The sequence below is a fragment of the Symphalangus syndactylus genome, chromosome 3, assembly GCF_028878055.3.
Source record: "Symphalangus syndactylus isolate Jambi chromosome 3, NHGRI_mSymSyn1-v2.1_pri, whole genome shotgun sequence".
NCBI classification, from domain to species: Eukaryota; Metazoa; Chordata; class Mammalia; order Primates; family Hylobatidae; genus Symphalangus; species Symphalangus syndactylus.
The window spans coordinates 46,755,820-46,775,522 of record NC_072425.2 but is presented as its reverse complement, the minus strand read 5'-3'; the positions used below and the strand labels follow the sequence as shown (position 1 = coordinate 46,775,522).

The window sequence follows — 19,703 nt, the reverse complement described above, 5'->3', positions numbered from 1 at the left end:
GAGTGGAAATTTCCATTTCTTGATCTGAAGGTGGTTACAAAATATGTTTCCTTTTTAAAAAATCATTGAGCTGATTGAGCTGCACATTTTTGATTTGTGCACTTTTTTTTTTTAAGACGGAGTCTTGCTCTGTTGCCAGGCTGGAGTGCAGTAGTGCGACCTTGGCTCACTGCAACCTCCGGCTTCCGGGTTCAAGCGATTCTCCTGCCTCAGTCTCCTGAGCAGCTAGGACTACCAGTGCATGCCACCATGCCCAGCTAATTTTTGTAGTTTTAGGAGAGATGGGGTTTCACCATGTTGGCCAGGATGGTCTTGATCTCTTGACCTCAGGATCCACCCGCCTCGGCCTCCCAAAGTGCTGGGATTACAGGCGTGAGCCACCGCACCCGGCGATTTGTGCACTTTTCTTTATGCATGTTATATTTCAACTAAAGTTTACCTTAAAAATTCATGTCCAGTGTAAAAAGAAAATAAAATTTCAGGACTTTCCTAATTTATTATGCCAAGGGGAAAAGTTAAGCCCTGGAAACTAAGTCACATAATGTGGCTGTTTTTCTTCTCTGGTGCGTGACCATTACTTTCTGACTTTTGTGTTGAGATGTTATACATTAACCAGACTCCCTATTCTTCATTCAAACCTACACTAAATGACGTTGGCGATAGAGACCCTTTTGATTGTTATCTGTTTTCAATTGGATGTTAACCCCTTAGGGTGTAATCAATAGTAGCCAATCAAATCTTAAATCAGTATGTTATTTATTTATTTATTTTTGAGACGGAGTCTCACTCTGTCACCCACGCTGGAGTGCAGTGGTGTGATCTCAGCTCACTGCAACTTCCGCCTCCAGGTTCAAGCGATTCTCCTGCCTCAGCCTCCTGAGTATGTGGGATTATAGGCGCCTGCCACCACACCCAGCTAATTTTTGTATTTTTATTTTTATTATTATTATTATTATTATTTATTTTATTTTTTTTTTTTTGAGACGGAGTCTCGCTCTGTCACCCAGGCTGGAGTGCAGTGGCGCAGTCTCGGCTCACTGCAAGCTCCGCCTCCCGGGTTCACGCCATTCTCCTGCCTCAGCCTCTCCGAGTAGCTGGGACTACAGGCGCCCGCCACCACGCCCGGCTAATTTTTTTTTTTGTATTTTTAGTAGAGACGGGGTTTCACCGTGGTCTCGATCTCCTGACCTCGTGATCCGCCCGCCTCGGCCTCCCAAAGTGCTGGGATTACAAGCGTGAGCCACCGCGCCCGGCCAATTTTTGTATTTTTAGTAGAGACAGGGTTTCACCATGTTGTGCAGGCTGGTCTCGAACTGCTGACGTTAAGTGATCCACCTGCCTTGGGCTCCCAAAGTGCTGGGATTACAGGTGTGAGCCACCGTGCCCAGCCTTTAAATCAGTATGTTAGCCTTTGTATGGAAAATGTAAATCTATTCAGTGCCTCTGTTTTGATATTCACTGTCCGCCTCCCAACACCAGGAGCACTGATCACCATTCTTTGGTTTCCCTCTGTCTCCTGATTGTTACTTTGCACTTGAATAAACTCTGCTAACTGGATACTGAGCCTTCTTTAGATTGAGTCTTCTTTAGGTTGATACCCAGTAATTCCACTTTGAGAAATTACTCCTAAAAAATAATCTGAAAATGAGGTATGGTGTGTTCATTCTCTCATTCATTAATTCAATTCAACAAATGTGTACGAGAATGGACGTTTATTACAGCATTGTTTTAGAAATGAAAATGTAACATCCAACATTATGAGATTGGCTAAATGTGACACATCCATTCAATGCAATGCCATGCAACCTCTAAAAATAATGATAAAAATAAAAAATTAGCTGGGCATGGTGGCACACACTGATAGTCCCAGCTATGAGGGAGGCTGAGGTGGGAAAATAATTTGAGCCCAAGAGGTCGAGGCTGCGGTGAGCCATGACTGCACCACTGCACTCCAGAGCAAGACTGTCACACACACACACACACACACACACACACACACACACACACAGTGATAATATTAGCTGGGCACAGTGGCTCACTGTATAAATCCCAAATATATATATGTTCATAATATATCAGTAAATGAAAACAGATGACAAAACAGTATGTATAGTATGACACCACATTTGTAAAATAAAAAGATATATTAAATATATCATTATATGCATATTAGCTGTGCTAAAAAAGCTAAAAGGACAAATAATAGCAGTTATTCACAGAAGAGGGATTATGAGTAACTTTTTTCTTTTGTTTTCTAATTTTTTACAATGAACATGTATTGTTTTACTTGGCTTTATTTTTTTATTTTTATTTTTATTTTTTTTTGAGACGGAGTCTCGCTCTTTCACTCAGGCCAGAATGCAGTGGCGCGATCTTGGCTCACTGCAGGCTCCGCCCCCCGGGGTTCACGCCATTCTCTTGCCTCAGCCTCCCACGTAGCTGGGACTACAGGCACCCGCCACCTCGCCCGGCTAACTTTTTTTGTATTTTTAGTAGAGACAAGGTTTCACCGTGTTAGCCAGGATGGTCTCGATCTCCTGACCTCGTGATCCGCCCGCCTCGGCCTCCCAAAGTGCTGGGATTACAGGCGTGAGCCACCGCGCCCGGCCACTTGCCTTTAATAATAAACATTTTTAAACAAACAAATTCTTAAAATAAATAAATAAATTCTAATGAGAAAAAAAGAGGGACCTCCATTTCCGTGATCCTCCTCCACCCAACATCCCACCATCTCCACTGTCTCCACCCTATCCCCACTCCCGGGGGTCTTACATTTCAGGAATAGCGATCGCTCTGGTGAGGGGCTGGTTTTCAACAAGGTACCTGGCTTGGTGCTGGAAGGATCCGAGAGCTGGCAGTTCATGCCTGTAAGGAATTGTTGAGAAATGAGCGCCTGGAGCTCATGCAAGCAGACAAATAAGACATGCTAAAAATACCACACAACTGGAGATTCGCATAATCTCGCCCAAGGGCCAGGCAGATTTAAGGGATTTATGTAAATTTACAGGGACAGGAAAACCCTAGGATGACGAGGCTGGTGTGGGAGAGTCCTAAATAGGAGGAGGAGCTAAGGCAGCAAACAACTACTGGATCCAACACTCAAGGATGGGCGGCGACTCAGGGAAGATGTGCAGATTCCAGGGTAAAGATGGAAAACAAGAAAGTAGAGCTGAGTCCTCAGGAAGGCCTGAGTGCTCAGAAAGAAAGAAGGAGGGGAGGCTACCCCAACAAGCGGGCACAGCAGGGGCACCCGGGGCCCTTAGCATTTGCTGTGCCTTCTGCCTGGACAGCCCCCCCACACCCTTCCCCCCTTGCCCAGGTTGCCTCCTTCCCAGCTGTTGGGGCTGCAGCTCACTCAGCACCTCTCCAGAAGTGCCTTCTGCCCCCATCACTCCCAGCACTCATCACAGGGGCCTGTAGAGATCTGTGGGAAGCCCACCTGCAGGCTGTTTAAATCAAGTTTTGCCTAAAGCTCCTCCTTACATCTTTTAAGTTCGGCCTAAATATTTTTCTGTACATCGTGAACAATAACAAGTCGAGGTGTAAACAGACCGTAGCCTGCACTTGTGCCAATCACCAAGTTTTGGCCAATCAGATGTAGCCAACTGTTCGAATTGTGTTCAAATTAAGCGAACGCCGAGCTGTAACCAATCCAGCTGCTTCTGTACCTCACTTCTGTTTTCTGTACGTCGCTTTCCTTTTTCTGTCCCTAAATCTTCCACCATGTGGCTGTGCTGGAGTCTCTGAGCGCACTGTGACTCAGAAGGCTGCCGGATTCATGAATCGTTCATTGCTCATTTAAACTCCTTTAAATTTAATTTGGCTGAAGTTGTTCTTTCATCAAGGCAAAAGCCTCTCCCCTCTCCCCAGAACTCTAGAATCATAGGTCCTACTGCCGAGGCGATACCACCACATGGGAAGTCCAACTTCTCAAATCTAAACAGGTTCACTTCAAAAATAACAGGCCGAACTTAAAAGATGTAAGGAGGAGCTTTAGGCAAAACTTGATTTAAACAGCCTGCAGGTGGGCTTCCCACAGATCTCTACAGGCCCCTGTGATGAGTGATGGGGGCAGAAGGCACTTCTGGGGAGGTGCTGAGTGAGCTCCAGTCCTAAATGCTCTTTCTCATTTCAGAAAATGACAGTTTCCTTCTGCGAGTTGCCCACGTCAAAATCCTTGGATTCTGATCTCTTTCCTCTCTCCCCTGTGACCCTATGTCCACTCCTGTTGTCCCCATTGCTGCTCCTTCGATATGGCCAGCTCACTCCCATTGCGCATCAGGACCTCCACCCTTGCTTTTCCCTCTGTCTAGAATACCTCCCCCAGATATAACAGCAGCAGCAATCATAATCACCAAGACATACATGGTGCTTATTATGCCTGAGCGCTATATGTGTAAGAGCTCATTTAATCCTCACAGCAGCCCAGGAGAGGCGACTGCATTATGGTCTCCACTTTACAGATGCGGAAACAGAGGCATGGAAAAGGGAGGAGCCGTGTCCAAGATGGCAGGGTTCAGCAGGGTTCCAAGTTGTAGACCTCGGATAGGAACCCAGGAGGCCTAGCTCCAGAGGCCGTGCCTATGACCACTGTGCTCTCTGGCCCTTCAGACCCACAGAACCTGCAGAACGAATGCTTCCTTTGGGCCACCTTGAGTGTCCCCTTCTCAGAGGCCTTCCCAACTGCTTATATAAAACAGCTCCTTCTCCTTGTCACTTTCCTGTCTTCCATCCTGTGCTGGTTTATTTTTATTATTATTATTATTATTATTTTTGAGACAGAGTCTTGCTCTGTCACCCAGGTTGAAGTACAGTGGCATGATCTCAACTCACTGCAACCTCCGCCTCCCGGGTTCAAGCAATTCTCCTGCCTCAGCTTCCCGAGTAGCTGGGATTACAGGTGCATGCCACCATGCCTGGCTAATTTTTGTATTTGTAGTAGAGATGGGGTTTCACCATGTTGGCCAGGCTGGTCTCGAACTCCTGACCTCATCATCCACCCACCTTGGCCTCCCAAAGCGCTGGGATTACAGGCGTGAGCCACCACGCCCGGCCTTTATTATTCTTTGTAGCAGTTCCTGTCACCTGACATATTTGTGTACTGTCTGTCTTCCCCTACGAAGACTGTGAGCACCAAAAGAGGAGAGGGAGCTTTGTTTTGTGCCCTGCTATGCTTGGCACATAAAAGGGGCTTGGTAAACGTTCTGAATGAATCATGATAGCAGAGGTGAATGAATGAATGAACGCATACATGAATCAAAGAACAGATATTTTTGAGTACATGTTTTGTGCCAGGCCCTGGGGGGACCTCAGAGTTGGACCTAAAGCTGGTTCCTGCCCTTCACGTGCTTACAAGGGGCAAGGAGGGGGTCCATGTATCCACTTCATGAGCACCCTCTAGCAGGACATGGGCAGGCCCTGGAGCGGGAAGGGAGGGGGAGATGACCAAAAGAGAGAGTGAGTCAGTGCTGGGCTGGCAGGAAAGGGCTTCCCAGGTGGGCGCAGCTATGCCAGTCTGCCTCAAAGGAGTGCCAGGCTTGGCCCCAGCCAGAGGAAGAGGAGGAGGAAGAGTTGGTCATTCCAGCTGGGAGCCCAGAGCAAGGCTGAGATGTGGCAGGCTCCCAGGAGCAATCTGAGGGGCAGAAGCAGGGCAGTGTGACTGGAGAAGGGCAGGTCTCAGTCTCAGGAAGGGTTGGAGGTGAAGTGGTGAGGGTGGGCTGGGCACCAGGCCCAGGTGCCCCTGACCGCCCAGCCAAGGGCCTCAGTGTGGGAGAGACAGGATGTAGGGAGATGATCTTTGCATTCGCCTCTGGGCTAAAGGGCACTAGGGGAGTTAAGGACACACAGTTGGTCACTCGGCGACTTACTTTCCTTAAGGCGAATGTCCAATGGCGTCTGTAATGTACTCTGCACGGCTTCCACAAGGCCCTTAAAGAAGCTCTTGACGGGCTCAAAGGAGAGGGGCACGGGATGGCACAGCTCCCCGAGGCTCATCTGCCGCTGCATCTCCTGCTCGGTGGCCGTGTATGCCTGTGTGGGCAAACGGGGGTGAGGGTGGCTCTGGGAGATGCAGGCAGCATCTCAGCCTCCTGTGCTGCACCCAGGAACAAACCCACACCAGCATGCCCAGGCTCCACCTTGGCCTGGCACCTATGGTCAGCCCAGGCCATGCCCGTAGGAGCAGAGCCCTGGAGAGACCATACAGCATCCACCCGCAGGTGGGAGCCATGCGGAGGTGCGGTTTTTCAGTGCTGGCACTGGGGATTCCTCCCTCTCCATCCCTCCTCCTTTCCTTCCTTCCTTCCGTGTTCATTGAGCCTACTCTGTGCCAGCTATGCACACAGAAGGTGGGGTCAGGCTGACACGGGGCCCTTCCCAGAGAGGATTCAGCCTCACATACACTGCGCCACAGGTCTGCCTCAGGTACAAAAAGGGTGAGGTCAGTCTCCCTGGGGAAAGAGCCCCTGGAGCTTATTCAAAGGTGGAGCAGGAAACCATGTTCTAAGAAGGACACCAAAGGCCAGCAAGGTTCAGCTGCAGTGCTGACTGAGGGGATGTGGCCACCTCAGGGGACATGTGTCCTGTTCTGCGCCTGGACAGCCCCTCTTCAATACCTTCCTGTGGTATGTGGCTTCACTAAGGAGAAGCTAGAAAACTTCTAGGTGTGACCAGACGCCTCCAAGCCAAAGCATGGATTTGGAAATGAGGGTGAAGGTAGTGATGGTGGCACGTGGCGCTCAAGGACAGCAGTGGTGGGGGCTCTGGTCAGTGGTGTGAATGGTGATGTCTTGCCCAGCAGAGGTGCCGTGGGGCCTATACTGGCACCAACCCCTGCTGGAGTCTGGACTTCATTCCTGCTGTTCATCTTCCATCCCGACTCTCTGGCCCTCCTGGAGATCCTGTGAGCTATCTCATACTCTTCCATAAACTCCTTTCTTGCTTAAAACAGTTCCAGTGGATTCTCATGTTTGCAAGTAAGAACCATGGCTGCATTTTCTGAAGCACTGTCCTGGCCAGGAGTTGGAAGGAAGCTGACTGCCTCAGGTGATCAGGCTTGGCTGGTAGTGGCAGTGCTGCCCACCGGAGAAGGGGTGGACAGATGGGGGCCTCAGGAGGGAGGGAGGGTGGCCTAGCACTTGGCTGTTGGGCAGCGGCAGGTCCCACCTGGCAGCATGCTGTACATTGGGAGGGGGCTGTGAGATGGCCTGCAAGCCCCATTCAGCCTAGGAGGCCAGGAGTCTGAGTCCAACCTCATTCTGGTGGGGAACCAGGCCTAAGGTCACACCCAGAGCGCTGGAATGGAGCTGGCCAGGGGAGACCGAGCACTAGCAGGAAGTCCAGGGTGGGCAGGGAGCAGCTCCAGGGAGGTAAGAGGGGGCTCAGAGGGCAGATGAGTAGGGTAGGTTGAGGGGTCGATAGAGGACACATGGCACCACCTGGTAACCCCAAACTCCAGCAGCTAGCACCAGACCTGACACACAGGTTCTCAAAACAGATGTATAATGGAATAAATCAATGCATGAAACCGAGCACAGCCACTTTTTGCCTTTGCAGACTCAGAGAACAGAAATCCCAGCCCTTCATCTCTCAGGCCAGAAACCCAGGCATCATCTGGGGATTCCTCCTACTCATTCTCCAATTCCAATCTCCATTCCTGTGGCATCTTTTGACCTGCCTGTTTCTCCCCATCCCCACCGCCCCTGTCTTGGTCCAGGCCACCATCATCTCTCTCCTGGACATTGTGGCCTCCTCCCAAGTTCCCTTCCAGCCTCCCATCCTGGCCTCCTCAGTCCATCTTCCACTGTATCTCTGAAGTGACTTTTTTAAAGCACTAATCTGACCATGTGAATGCTTTCATCCCTCAGTTCAAAACACTCCCCTGGGCTGGGCGCAGTGGCTCACACCTCCCAACACTTTGGGAGGCCAAGGTGGGCAGATCACTTGAGGTCAAGAGTTTGAGACCAGCCTGGCCAACATGATGAAACCCTGTCTCTACTAAAAATACAAAAATTAGCTGGGCATGGTGGCACGTGCCTGTAGTCCCAGCTCTTCAAGGGGCTGAGGCAGGAGAATCCCTTGAACCTGGGAGGCAAAGGTTGCAGTAAGCTGAGATTGAGCCACTGCATTCTAGCCTGGGCAATAGAGTGAGACTCTGTCTCGAAAACAAACAAACAAACAAACATTCCTGTCTCCTATCTCATTACAGGACAAAGTCTGAACTCCATGGCACATAAGGCCTTCATGAACTAACTATGGCCTGTGGATCCAGCTGTGTTCTCAATCCCCCCACCCTTATACCTTCACCCCTCCTCAAGTCAGGCTGCACCCCAACTGGTTCCCTAGCCTGCCAAACTCTCACATGTACACAGTTCCTGTCTGTCCTCTCTGTGTCCTCTCTATATACAGTGTGCCCCTACTCATTGTCCAGCACCCAGCCCTACCATCACCTCTTCCTAGAAGTCTTCCCAGACTGCATCCTTCTCCCAGCCAGAGAGTGTCAGACATTTCTTAGACATAATTTCGCTAGCTTCATATTTACAAAATTGTTTAAGCTGTATTGTAAATAACTGTTTCTGAGTAAGTCTCCCCACCCAACTGTGAGCTCCTAATGTCCAGCAAGTGGCCTGGCTCAGTACGTATTGCGGAATAAATGAATGAACACATAGAAGGTGGGAATGGTGAATGATTAAAATCATTAGCTTGGGCCCAAGAGAATTTGAAAAAAAAAAAAGATGACAAAGCCCTGAAACCGTTTTCTGATGTGAGACTAGCATGCTTCTCCATGGAAGGATTCCTTTGTATTCCATAGCCCTAAAAATGACCATGATTTAAAAAGAGACAATTAAATGTAACACTTTGTGCATCTTGCCCCTCTTAAAGCACAATACCCATTATGCCTAGGAAAACACCTCATCCAGAATTTGGCTCAAACAGCTGATAATGAGACGCAGGCTGAACCGACTGAGGCCACATAAAGACACAAGAGTGGAAATCCCCAGCTGGGGACTGGCTGGGCTGGTTGTGTGTTGACTGGCTTATTTGTCTGTCTTATTTTCCAGCCAGAGCCCATACTAATCTGTGGTTAGGGTTGGTGCCACTTTTAGTTGTACCCTGCCTTGTCCCACAGCCTTTAAAGTGTCTTGTGAAGGTCCTCTAATAAGGAAAGATTTTTCTTTTTTTTTTTTTTTTTTTGAGACGGAGTCTCGCTCTGTCGCCCAGGCTGGAGTGCAGTGGCGCCATCTCGGCTCACTGCAAGCTCCGCCTCCCAGGTTCACGCCATTCTCCTGCCTCAGCCTCCCAAGTAGCTGGGACTACAGGCGCCCGCCACTACGCCCGGCTAATTTTTCTGTATTTTTAGTAGAGACGGGGTTTCACCTGTTAGCCAGGATGGTCTCGATCTCCTGACCTCGTGATCCGCCCGCCTCGGCCTCCCAAAGTGCTGGGATTACAGGCTTGAGCCACTGCGCCCGGCTAGCTAGTTCCTTTTTTTTTGAGACAGAGTCTCACTCTGTCACCCAGCGTGGAGTGCAGTGGCACGATCTCGGCTCACTGCAACCTTTGCCTTCCCGATTCAAGTGATTCTCCTGCCTCAGCCTCACAGGTGCATGCCATCACGCCTGGCTGATATTTGTATTTTTAGTAGAGAGGTTGTTTTGCCATGTTGGTCAGGCTGGTCTCAAACTTCCAGCCTCAAGTGATCTGCCACAGGGGCTATTTCTTAGACTCTTCCTCAACAAAGCCCAGTGGCCCAGGAGTACCATTGAGCCAACTGTGACTCAGCCTTTGAAATGTGCTCAGTAGCTGCAAGGACACCTGCCTTTTCAGGAGGGATGTCTCAATTTAAGACTATAAAGGCAGGCCGGTTGCGGTGGCTCACGCCTGTAATCCCAGCATTTTGGGAGGCTGAGGCGGGTGGATCACCTGAGGTCAGGAGTTCAAGACCAGCCTGACCAATGTGGAGAAACCCTGTCTCTACTAAAAATACAAAATTAGCCAGGCATGGTGGCACATGCCTGTAATCCCAGCTACTCAGGAGGCTGAGCCAGGAGAATTGCTTGAACCCAGGAGGCGGAGGTTGTGGTGAGCTGAGATCGCGCCACTGCACTCTGGCCTGGGCAACAAGAGAGAAACTCCATCTCAAAAAAAAAAAAAAAAGACTATACAGGCAGAGGGCCAGGCAAGGTCCCTTGTGGGTTTAGAGTCAGACAGACCTAGACAGACAGCCAGACCTGATACCAGCTCTGCCACCTACCAGCTGTGTGAGACCAGGTGAGTCACTTCACTGAGCCTCAATTTCTTGTTTATAAAATGGGGTGAGCCCACTTTGCAGAGTTCTAGTGAATATTAGTGCTAAGCTACACCGTGCTCAGAACACAGGGGCCTTTGAAATTGGTGGCCGTTAATATTATTTAATTAGCCCAAGATGTGTTTTAGCTTCCTAACAATGTATATTCTCTTGACCACTTGTGTGGGGTCAAGACAGTCTACATGGTGACAAGACAATAGTCCGTGTACTTGCTTAGTGTGTCAATACTGTGCTCAATGCCACAATACTTGAGATGAAGTGTGGGTGGCAGGTGGCAGCTGTAAGAGCAGTGACCCCAGCATTACCTGAAGCCTCTGGACAGGATCGGGCTCCTGGCCGATACTCCAGACCCTGCTGGAGAGATCGTTCATGACGTCAAGTTGCTCTCTGCAAGAGTCAGCTTGTTCCCTGTACACCTGGAGGGTAAGCTGCGTGTTTTTATCAATGAATTTCTTGGCCAGCGCTTCCTCTTCATCAAGTAGTAATCTGAGTTCAGTGAATTTCCCCTTCAGCCAGGTTTTACTTGACTCTGCATTAGCCTAAAAACAGAAAAACCAGTTGCAGATGACATGTCTGCCAACCAGGAAATCCAGAATAATCAACACGAAAAAAATTATAACGTCTGAAATGTGAGTTCAGTAAAGTGGCCAGTCAGACACAAGATCAACTTATAAAAACCAAAGCTTTCCTAAGCACCAGCCATTACCAATCGTAAAATGCACGGAGAAACAAAGATCCTTTCGAAAACGGGAGAAAAAATAGCAAAATATGTGGAAATGAACCTAATACAAAACCATATTCGTGACTGGAAGGGTTGATTACTATAAAGTCACTATTTATCTCTAAATTAGTCTATAAATTTGATGAAATTCTAATCAAAATCTTAACATGCTGATTAAAAATTATTAAATCATTAGGAGAGAGAATAAGCATAAGAAAAACCAAAATTGCTTTAAAAAAATCAATAAAGAGAAAACTGATAAGAGGTTATCTGCCTTATCTGCCTTATCTGATAACAAAACAATAAATCTACAGGATCTAAAACCATGTGGCTCAAGCATAGATAAGAGGTCAAAAGTACAAAATAAAGAGTTTTTAAAAGAACTCAAATTATATATAGAAATGTATGTATGTGTATGTGTGGTGTAACAGTGGCATTTTAGAATAAATTTTTGTATTTTTTGTACTAAAAATATAAAAATAAAAATAATTAAAATAATATGAGATTCTCCACAATAAAAGGTTAAGGAAAACAAGAGAAGGTCCAGTTAAACTAAAACACTGTACATAAAGTCCAAAGAATAAATCAATTAGATTAAATACAAAACAATTTTTATTTATTTATTTATTTTTATTTTTTGAGAAGGAGTTTCACTCTTGTCCAGGCTGAGTGCAGTGGTACGATCTTGGCTCATAGCAACCTCTGCCTCCCAGGTTCAAGTGATTCTCCTGCCTCAGCCTCCTGAGTAGCTGGGATTACAAGCACGCACCACCACACATAGGTAATTTTGTATTTTTAGTAGAGACAGAGTTTCACCATGTTGGTCAGGCTGGTCTTGAACTTCTGACCTCAGGTGATCCACCTGCCTCAGCCTCCCAAAGTGCTGGGATTACAGGCATGAGCCACCATGTCCAGCCCAGAAAATAGTTTTTGATCATTAGATTGGAAGACTTTTAAGAGATTGAAATACAGTCTGTAAGGGTATGTGAAGTAGGGCATTTATATAAACTGTGAGTGGTAGGGTCTATTGGTACTTCGCTTTTAGAGGACAATACGACAATAGCTATCAATTTTTTTTTTTTTTTTTTGAGACGAAGTTTTGCTCTTGTTGCCTAAGCTGGAGTGCAATGGCAAGATCTCGGCTCACTGCAACCTCCACTTCCCGGGTACAAGCGATTCTCCTGCCTCAGCCGTGTAGCTGGGACTGCAGGTGGCCATCACCATGCCCGGCTAATTTTTGTATTTTTAGCAGAGACAGGGAGTTGGTGTTGGCCAGGCTGGGTCTTGAACTCCTGACCTCAGGTGATCTGCCTGCCTCGGTCCCCCAAAGTGCTGGAATTACAGGCATGAGCCACTGCGCCTGGCCTCAAAGTTTTAAAAACATTTATTCTTTCATGCAGCAATTCATCTTACTTTACTTATATCCTAGAAAATGCTTTCACATGTGCATGAAGATTTGTGTACCAAGATTCTCAGTATATAGCTTCTACACATAGAAAATAGAATTAGGCGGGTGTGGCGGTAGGTGTCTGTAATCCCAGCTACTTGGGAGAATGAGGCTTGAGAATCACTTGAGCCCGGGAGGTGGAGGCTGCAGTGAGCTGAGATCAGGCCACTGCACTCCAGCCTGGGCGACAATGCAAGACTCTGACTCCAAAAAAAAAAAAAAAGAAAGAAAAAAACATTGAAAAATGGGCGTCACTAGCAGAAACAGAAACAACAGTAGTGGGGAGCGAATGTTCTGAGAAATAGGGTCAACCACAAACAGCTCACTAGCACTCAAGCATCCTGTTACAAACACTCAGCTCACAGTCCACCTGCACCCAGGCATCCTGTCTGCAAGCATTCAGCTCAAGCGGCACAACCTTAGAAAACTCCGCCTCCAGCTCCTGCCTCTTTGCAGACAGTCTTCTTTCTGCTGTCTCACCCGTTGCTCCCTTTCAATGTAGCTCCCCCTTTTCTCTAAATAAATCTGCCTTTCTAAACTCAATACTGTTTTGGTAAATTATTTTATCCCCCTGTGCACCAGCCTCAGACAGTTGTTAACCGTGACATATTTGGCACAATTTTCAATATGGGACATGTATATAGGTTCATTATATAAATTGTGCTACATTCTTACAATGAAATAATTTATAGCGATTACAAAGAATGCAGTATGCTGATGCATGCTACAACATGGATGAACCTTGAAGACATCATCCTCAGTGAATTAAGCCAGACACAAAAGGACAAATAATTTATCATTCCATTTATGTGAAATAGCTAGACCAGGCAAATTCATAGAGACAGAAAGTAGAGTCAATGTTACCAAGGGCTGGGAGAGGAGAAATGGGGAGTAATTGCTTGATGATTTCAGAGTTTGTGTTTGGGATAATGGAAAAGTTTTGGAAGTAGACACAGGTGATGGCTGTACAACATTGTGAATAGAATTCATACCACTGAATTGAATACTTTAAAATGGTTAAAATGGCAAATTTTATGTTATGTATATTTTATCACCATAAAAAAGCAAAGAAGAAAATATAACAACAAAAACAATGCAGTAGGCCCGGTGCGGTGGCTCATGCCTGTAATCCCAGCACTTTGGGAGGCTGAGGTGGGCAGATCACGAGGTCAGGAGTTCAAGACCAGCCTGGCCAAGATGGTGAAACCCTGTCTCTACTAAAAATACAAAAAAATTAGCCAGGCGTGTGGCTGGCACCTGTAAACCCAGCTACTCAGGAGGCTGGGGCAAAGAGTTACTTGAACCCAGGAGGCAGAGGTTGCAGTGAGCCGAGATCATGCCATTGCACTCCAGCCTGGGCAACAGAGCGAGACTCCGTCTCCAAAAACAAACAACAACAACAAAAAACAATGCAGTAGACCTATATGTCCTGGCAGGGAAAGTTCTCCAAAAAAAACAGGTGAAAAAGAACAAGCTGCAGAATAATACATGCAAGATGATCCAAATTTATGTAAAACTAATAAAACAAAACCTGTATATGGATGTATGTATAAATCTATATATTTGCAAATGCAATTAAAATGTTTGTTAGTAGTGGTCATATTTGGCAAGAGGCACGGGATTGGGCGTACGGGAAAAGAGAGGCTCTCACTTTGTACTTTATATAGTTCCATACTATACCATTGTTTAAATTTTCAAAAATGACCATTTGTTCATGTATTATTTATGCAATTAAAAAAACACTAAAGCTGGGTGCGGTGGCTCACGCCTGTAATCCCAGCACTTTGAGAGGCCAAGGTGGGTAGATCACGAGGTCAGGAGATGGAGATCATCCTGGCCAACATGGTGAAACCCTGTCTCTATGAAACATACGAAAAATTAGCCAGGTGTGGTGGCGGGCACCTGTAGTCCCAGCTGCTCGGGAGGCTAAGGCAGGAGAATCACTTGAACCTGGGAGGCAGAGGTTGCAGTGAGCCGAGATTGCGCCACTGCACTCCAGCCTGGTGACAGAGCGAGACTCTGTCTCAAAAAAAAAAAAAAAAAATTAAACATAGGCCAGCTCCCTTCCTCAGCCCAAACATCTGCACAGTCCACATAGCAGAATGACCCCAGCACCCAGCCAGTCACAAGGGGTGGGCAGGCTCCCATGATACCATGTTCTCAGGGGGACAGCATGTGGTTTGGCAGCAAAGAGGAGATGAGTTCTCTAAATCTGTGTTTCCTATCCAATGCTCCAGGCAGTGGATAGGTTCAGAGGCTAGCTCATACCACAGGCCTATGGATTACACTGGCTTTAAGCTAGCCTGGGAATTAGTCCACATTTATATGGTTGCAATGGGTCAATGATCCTGGACACAAATATATATTTACTGAATGACCAAATGAAGAAAATAAAATTATTTCAAACTCTTGATTTATGAACACATGTTGAAGCAATGTAAGTACACAAAGGACCTTTGCAGAGAAACCAAGGGAGCAAATATCTCCTCTCAACCAAGTTATGCTCCAAGCAGTTTTTATAGATCCACTTTGTAAAGTAGAAAATACAAAAGAAGCTTCATGACACTATACCTTGTTCTAACGCTCAGCACAGTGGTAACCAGTATGGAAAACAGCCACCAGAAAACCTGTATAAGCAGATGAGGCTGACTATGCAATATGGTCAGAAAGGGGTAGACAGAGAGAGGGAAGGGGAGAGAGAGAGAAAGACAGCGAGAGAATATCCTGGTCATGAAACAAGGAAGTATGCCATCTGGTTTGGGTCCCATTGGTTCAAGGTGAAACTGGATCCCAGCTGAACTGGGCTGGACTTTGAAGAGAGCTGGTGGCTGGGTGAGGGCCTAACAGAGTCTAGCTGAGCAGGGTCTAAGGACTGTGGAAGAGAAAGAAGCTGACCAGCCATGAAGCCCTGGTCAGGGAAGGCTGGGGGATTTTGCGTATAGATTGTGGGCTGCTATGTGAATCCACCTCTGGGTCCTGTGGAGAGTGAGGAGATGAAAGGAGGGTGCTGTTTTGCTGAAAACTCAATATGACTTCCAACAACCCTCCTATGGACGCCTCTCATGGGGTGCACCACCAGGGGAAGGAGGCTTGCTGTCCAACCTTGCCCAGACCACGTTAGCATGGGGACTCTTTAGACTCTGCTATGGTGGCAATGGCAGGCAGGAAGAGGCAGGGAGCGGCCATGCCCAGCAGGGGCAATGGACACCAGTGGCATTGTCAGCAGCATGACCTGGCAGGGTCCCCATCTTTTCGTTCCCAGTCTGGCAAAGGCTGGTTCATGTTCCCCCATTGGTGCCTTGATCCCAAGCCGTGGCTCAGTCCCTACATCTCCTGTGGGTCACAGAGAAAGACACGGAGCCAGCAACCGAGGCTCTTTATTTCACCCGCAGGTGTTCTGGGTCTAGTGCCAGGCTGGGCCCTTGTGTCTCAGGTCCATTTCCTGCCCATCCCCGGCTCTGCTCTGTAGGACAGAGGGGCTGAATCCTGCAGACTGCATTTTCAGGATCACTTGACGTCAGGAGTTCGAGACCAGCCTGGCCAACATAGTGAAACCCCATCCCTACTAAAAATACAAAAATTAGCCAGGCGTGGTAGTGGGGACCTGCAGTCCCAGCAATTTGGGAGGCTGAGGCAGGATAATCGCTTGAACCCGGGAGGTGGAGGTTGCAGTGAGCTAAGATCACGCCACTGTGCTCTAGCCTTGGCGACAGATCAAGACTCCGTCTCAAAAAACAAACAAACAAACAAACAAAAAAATAAAACAAAGGAAATTCACTGATGCCAAGACCAAAGAGGAAACACAGTGTGAGTGACCTGGCAGGAGCAGAAGCTAAGTGACCTGGAAGGAGTGGAGACAAAGGTGCATGCATGCAGATGAAAGCCACACCACAATGGGGACTGGCCATCTAGGGGGAGCACAGGGTACCTGGCCACATTCCAGCTGAGTGGAAAGGAGTGACCTGCATCAAGTCAGATCCACAAAGAGCTGCTCCATCCATCAACTAGCACCAGAAAAACTCCACCCACTGGCCCAGGGAAAAGAAAAGGAATCTAGTCATCCATCCAGGGTTATAGGTGAAAAGAAAATCACCAGCAAAACAAATAAAACAACAGTTTTGCATTAAGTAGGGTTGGAGTCCAAATTCATGGGAACTCAAAACTGAAAAATAATATGAAAATGAGTCTGGAGCTACTGAAACTCATAGCATCTCCTGAAGATGCTCATGTCACAGTGCTCTGAAAGGGCACACTCACAATCCACGGTGTATTGGACATCTATGGTAAATACCTACTGGAGACAAGATGATAATACACGTGACAAACCACACAAGAAAATGAACCACCATGCCTCACCTCCAGATTGGGGATATATTAGAATTGTATGTACAATATGACTCAAGCTACATGAAAAGCATATGCATATACAAGAAAAAAAAATCTCAAAATTTGAATAATGGTTGGCCTGAAGTGGCAGGATGCAGGATTATGGATGAATTTTTAAAAATCTGTTTCTTGATCAGGAATTGAAATATAAATGTTCACAGGAGCCAGGTTGTCAACACTGAAGGAAGTGGGCAGGGTGGAGCTAGGAGATCCCATGCCATGGGAGTAGCCATTGCTCAGCTCCATCTGCCCCCACATGAGAGTGCAAGCATAGGGTGGCAATATCTTTCTAATTTCCTAATTATAAATTTTTATACAAATATTTCTCAGGTTTAAAATGCTGACTATTAATTCCATTTTTCTTATTACCTTATGAAGGCCACTTAGGTATAAGTCTAACAAAACATACAGAATTTGTATGCTGAAAATTACAAAATGCTGATGAAAGAAAACAGAGATCTAAATGAATGGAAAGATATACCATGTTCATGGATTGGAAGTAAACATAGTACAAATGTCAATTCTCCCCAAATTGATAAACAGGTTTAACACAATTCCTATCAAAATCCCAATAAACTCTTTTTCTTTTCTTTTCTTTTCTTTTCTTTTCTTTTTTTTCTTTTCTTTTCTTTTCTTTTCTTTTTTTTTTTGAGACACGGTCTCGCTCTGTCACCCAGGCTGGAGTGTAGTGGCATGGTCATTGCTCACTGCAACTTCAACCTTCTGGGCTCAAGTGATCCTCCCACCTCAGCCTCCTGACTAGCTGGGACTACAGGCATATGCCACCATACCTGGATGATTTTTTAGTTTTTTGTAGAGATGGTAAACAAGCACGTGAATAGATACTCAACATCACTAGCTACTGGGGGAATGCAAACTAAAACCATGATAAAGTATCACTACACACAGGTTATGCAAGTTAAGATAAAAACTTGTGACAATACCAAATGTTGTCAAAGATGCAGAAAAACACTCTCTCATGCATTGCTGGTGGGAATGTAAAATGGCACAACCACTCTGGAAAAGCATTTGGCAGTTTCTTAAAAAACAAAGCAGACAAGTGCCATATGACCCAGCAATAGCATTCCTGGGCATCTAACACAGAGAAATGAAAACTTATGTCCAAACAGAAACCTGGACACAACTGTTCCAAGAAGCTTTATTTGTAATAGCCCTAGACTGTACCAAACAGTCTATAATAGGTAAATGGTTAAAAAAAAAACCTCTATGGTACATCCATACTACCGGATTAGCGGAATATTACTACTCAGCAATACATGGGAATGAACTAGTGGTTATCACAACAACTTGGGTGGATCCCAAGGGCATTCTGCTGAGTGAAAAATACCTCAAAAGGTCATTTTCCATTTTTATGACATTTTCAAATGCCACAATTATCAAACAAATTAATAATTGCCAGGGGTTAGGGATTGGTGGGGGGGAGACAGTGGGTAGGAAGGTGACCATAAGGTGTAGAAGAAGGTAGATTTTTTTTTTCTTTTTTTGTTTGAGATGGAGTCTCGCTCTGTCATCCAGGCTGGAGTACAGAGGCATGATCTTGGCTCACTGCAACCTCCACCTCCTGGGTTCAAGCGATCCTCCCACCTCAGCCTTCCGAGTAGCTTTGATTATAGGCGCCACCATTCTGGCTTTTTTTTTTTTGTATTTTTTTTTAGTAGAGATGGGGTTTCAACATGATGGCCAGGCTGGTCTCGAACTCCTGACCTCAAATGATCTGCCTGCCTCAGCCTACCAAAGTGCTGGGATTACAGGCGTGAGCCAGCTCACTTGGCCTAGAAGAAGGTAGAACTTGGCAGTGATGGAATAGCCTGCATTTTGATTGCAGCGGTGGTTATGCAAATCTATACATGTGATAAGCTGACATAAAACTATACACACAAACCATTCTTTTTTTTTTTTTTTTTTTTGGATAGTGTGCTATAGTTATGTAACAAGTAACCCTTGGGGCAAACTAGGTCAAGGTACACAAAACTCTACTATTTTTGCAACTTCCTCTAAATCTATAAAAAGTTAAAAAGTTAGTTGGGGAAAGAGTCAAGAGAAAGAGAACCATGCCTTAGATGAAGCTGAAACCTACCCCAGGCCATCCCTCAGGCCAAGCTTATCCAACCTGCAGCCCGTGGGCCGCATGTGGCCCAGCACAGCTTTGAACATGGCACAACACAAATTTGTAAACTTTCTTAAAACATCATGAGTTTTTTGGGGATTTTTTTTCTTTTTTTAGCTCATCAGCTATTGTTAGTGTTAGTGTATTTTACGTGTGGCCCAAGACAATTCTTCCAGTGTGGCCCGGGGAAGCCTAGACCCTCCACATGGGTCCTAATTCTTGGGGGCCCTCAAACCATATCTGCTCAGGCATTTGCAGACAGGGAGCCTGATCTTCAGGCCTCCCCACAGCCCTTCCAACATGACAGCTCTCACTTTCTAAATCCTTTGGTACTGTTTATCTCCTAGCCCAGAGTTCTGCTCGTGAAGACATGAGAGACACTATTAAGCTGGGGCCACAGGTGTGAACTATAAATGTCCTCAGGGTACCGGCAAACTGTCATGAAGACACCTGACAGAGAATGGACTTTAGGTAAATGTGGGAGCCAATTCTGTGGCCTGGCCTGGTCACATGAGAAACTGGGTGCCAGCTTCTCCCATGGTCAGAGCCACTCCTCCTCTTGTGTGAATCAGTCAGGGGTTCCTTTTTTTTTTTTTTTTTTGATAGGGTTTTGCTCTGTTGCCCAGGCTGGAGCGCAGTGACGTGATCCTAGGTCACTGCAGCCTCAAGCTTCAGGGCTCAAGTGATCTTCCCACCTCAGCCTCTCAAACAGCTG

The 19,703-nt window shown here is 46.5% G+C and overlaps 1 protein-coding gene across 7 annotated transcripts in view; it reads right to left on the bottom strand.

Moving 5' to 3' along the window:
- The window catches only part of TRIM14 (tripartite motif containing 14), a 52,591-nt gene that overhangs the window by 21,218 nt on the left and 11,670 nt on the right, over positions 1-19,703 (bottom strand). For all 7 annotated transcript variants that reach the window (XM_055271726.2, XM_063636188.1, XM_055271730.2 and 4 more), the window contains exons 3-5: positions 10,612-10,845; positions 5,868-6,030; positions 2,773-2,865 (exon numbers count right to left, since the gene is read on the bottom strand). In XM_055271726.2, the coding sequence (XP_055127701.1) occupies positions 2,773-2,865; positions 5,868-6,030; positions 10,612-10,845 (490 nt within the window). The remainder of the gene's footprint in view (positions 1-2,772; positions 2,866-5,867; positions 6,031-10,611; positions 10,846-19,703) is intronic.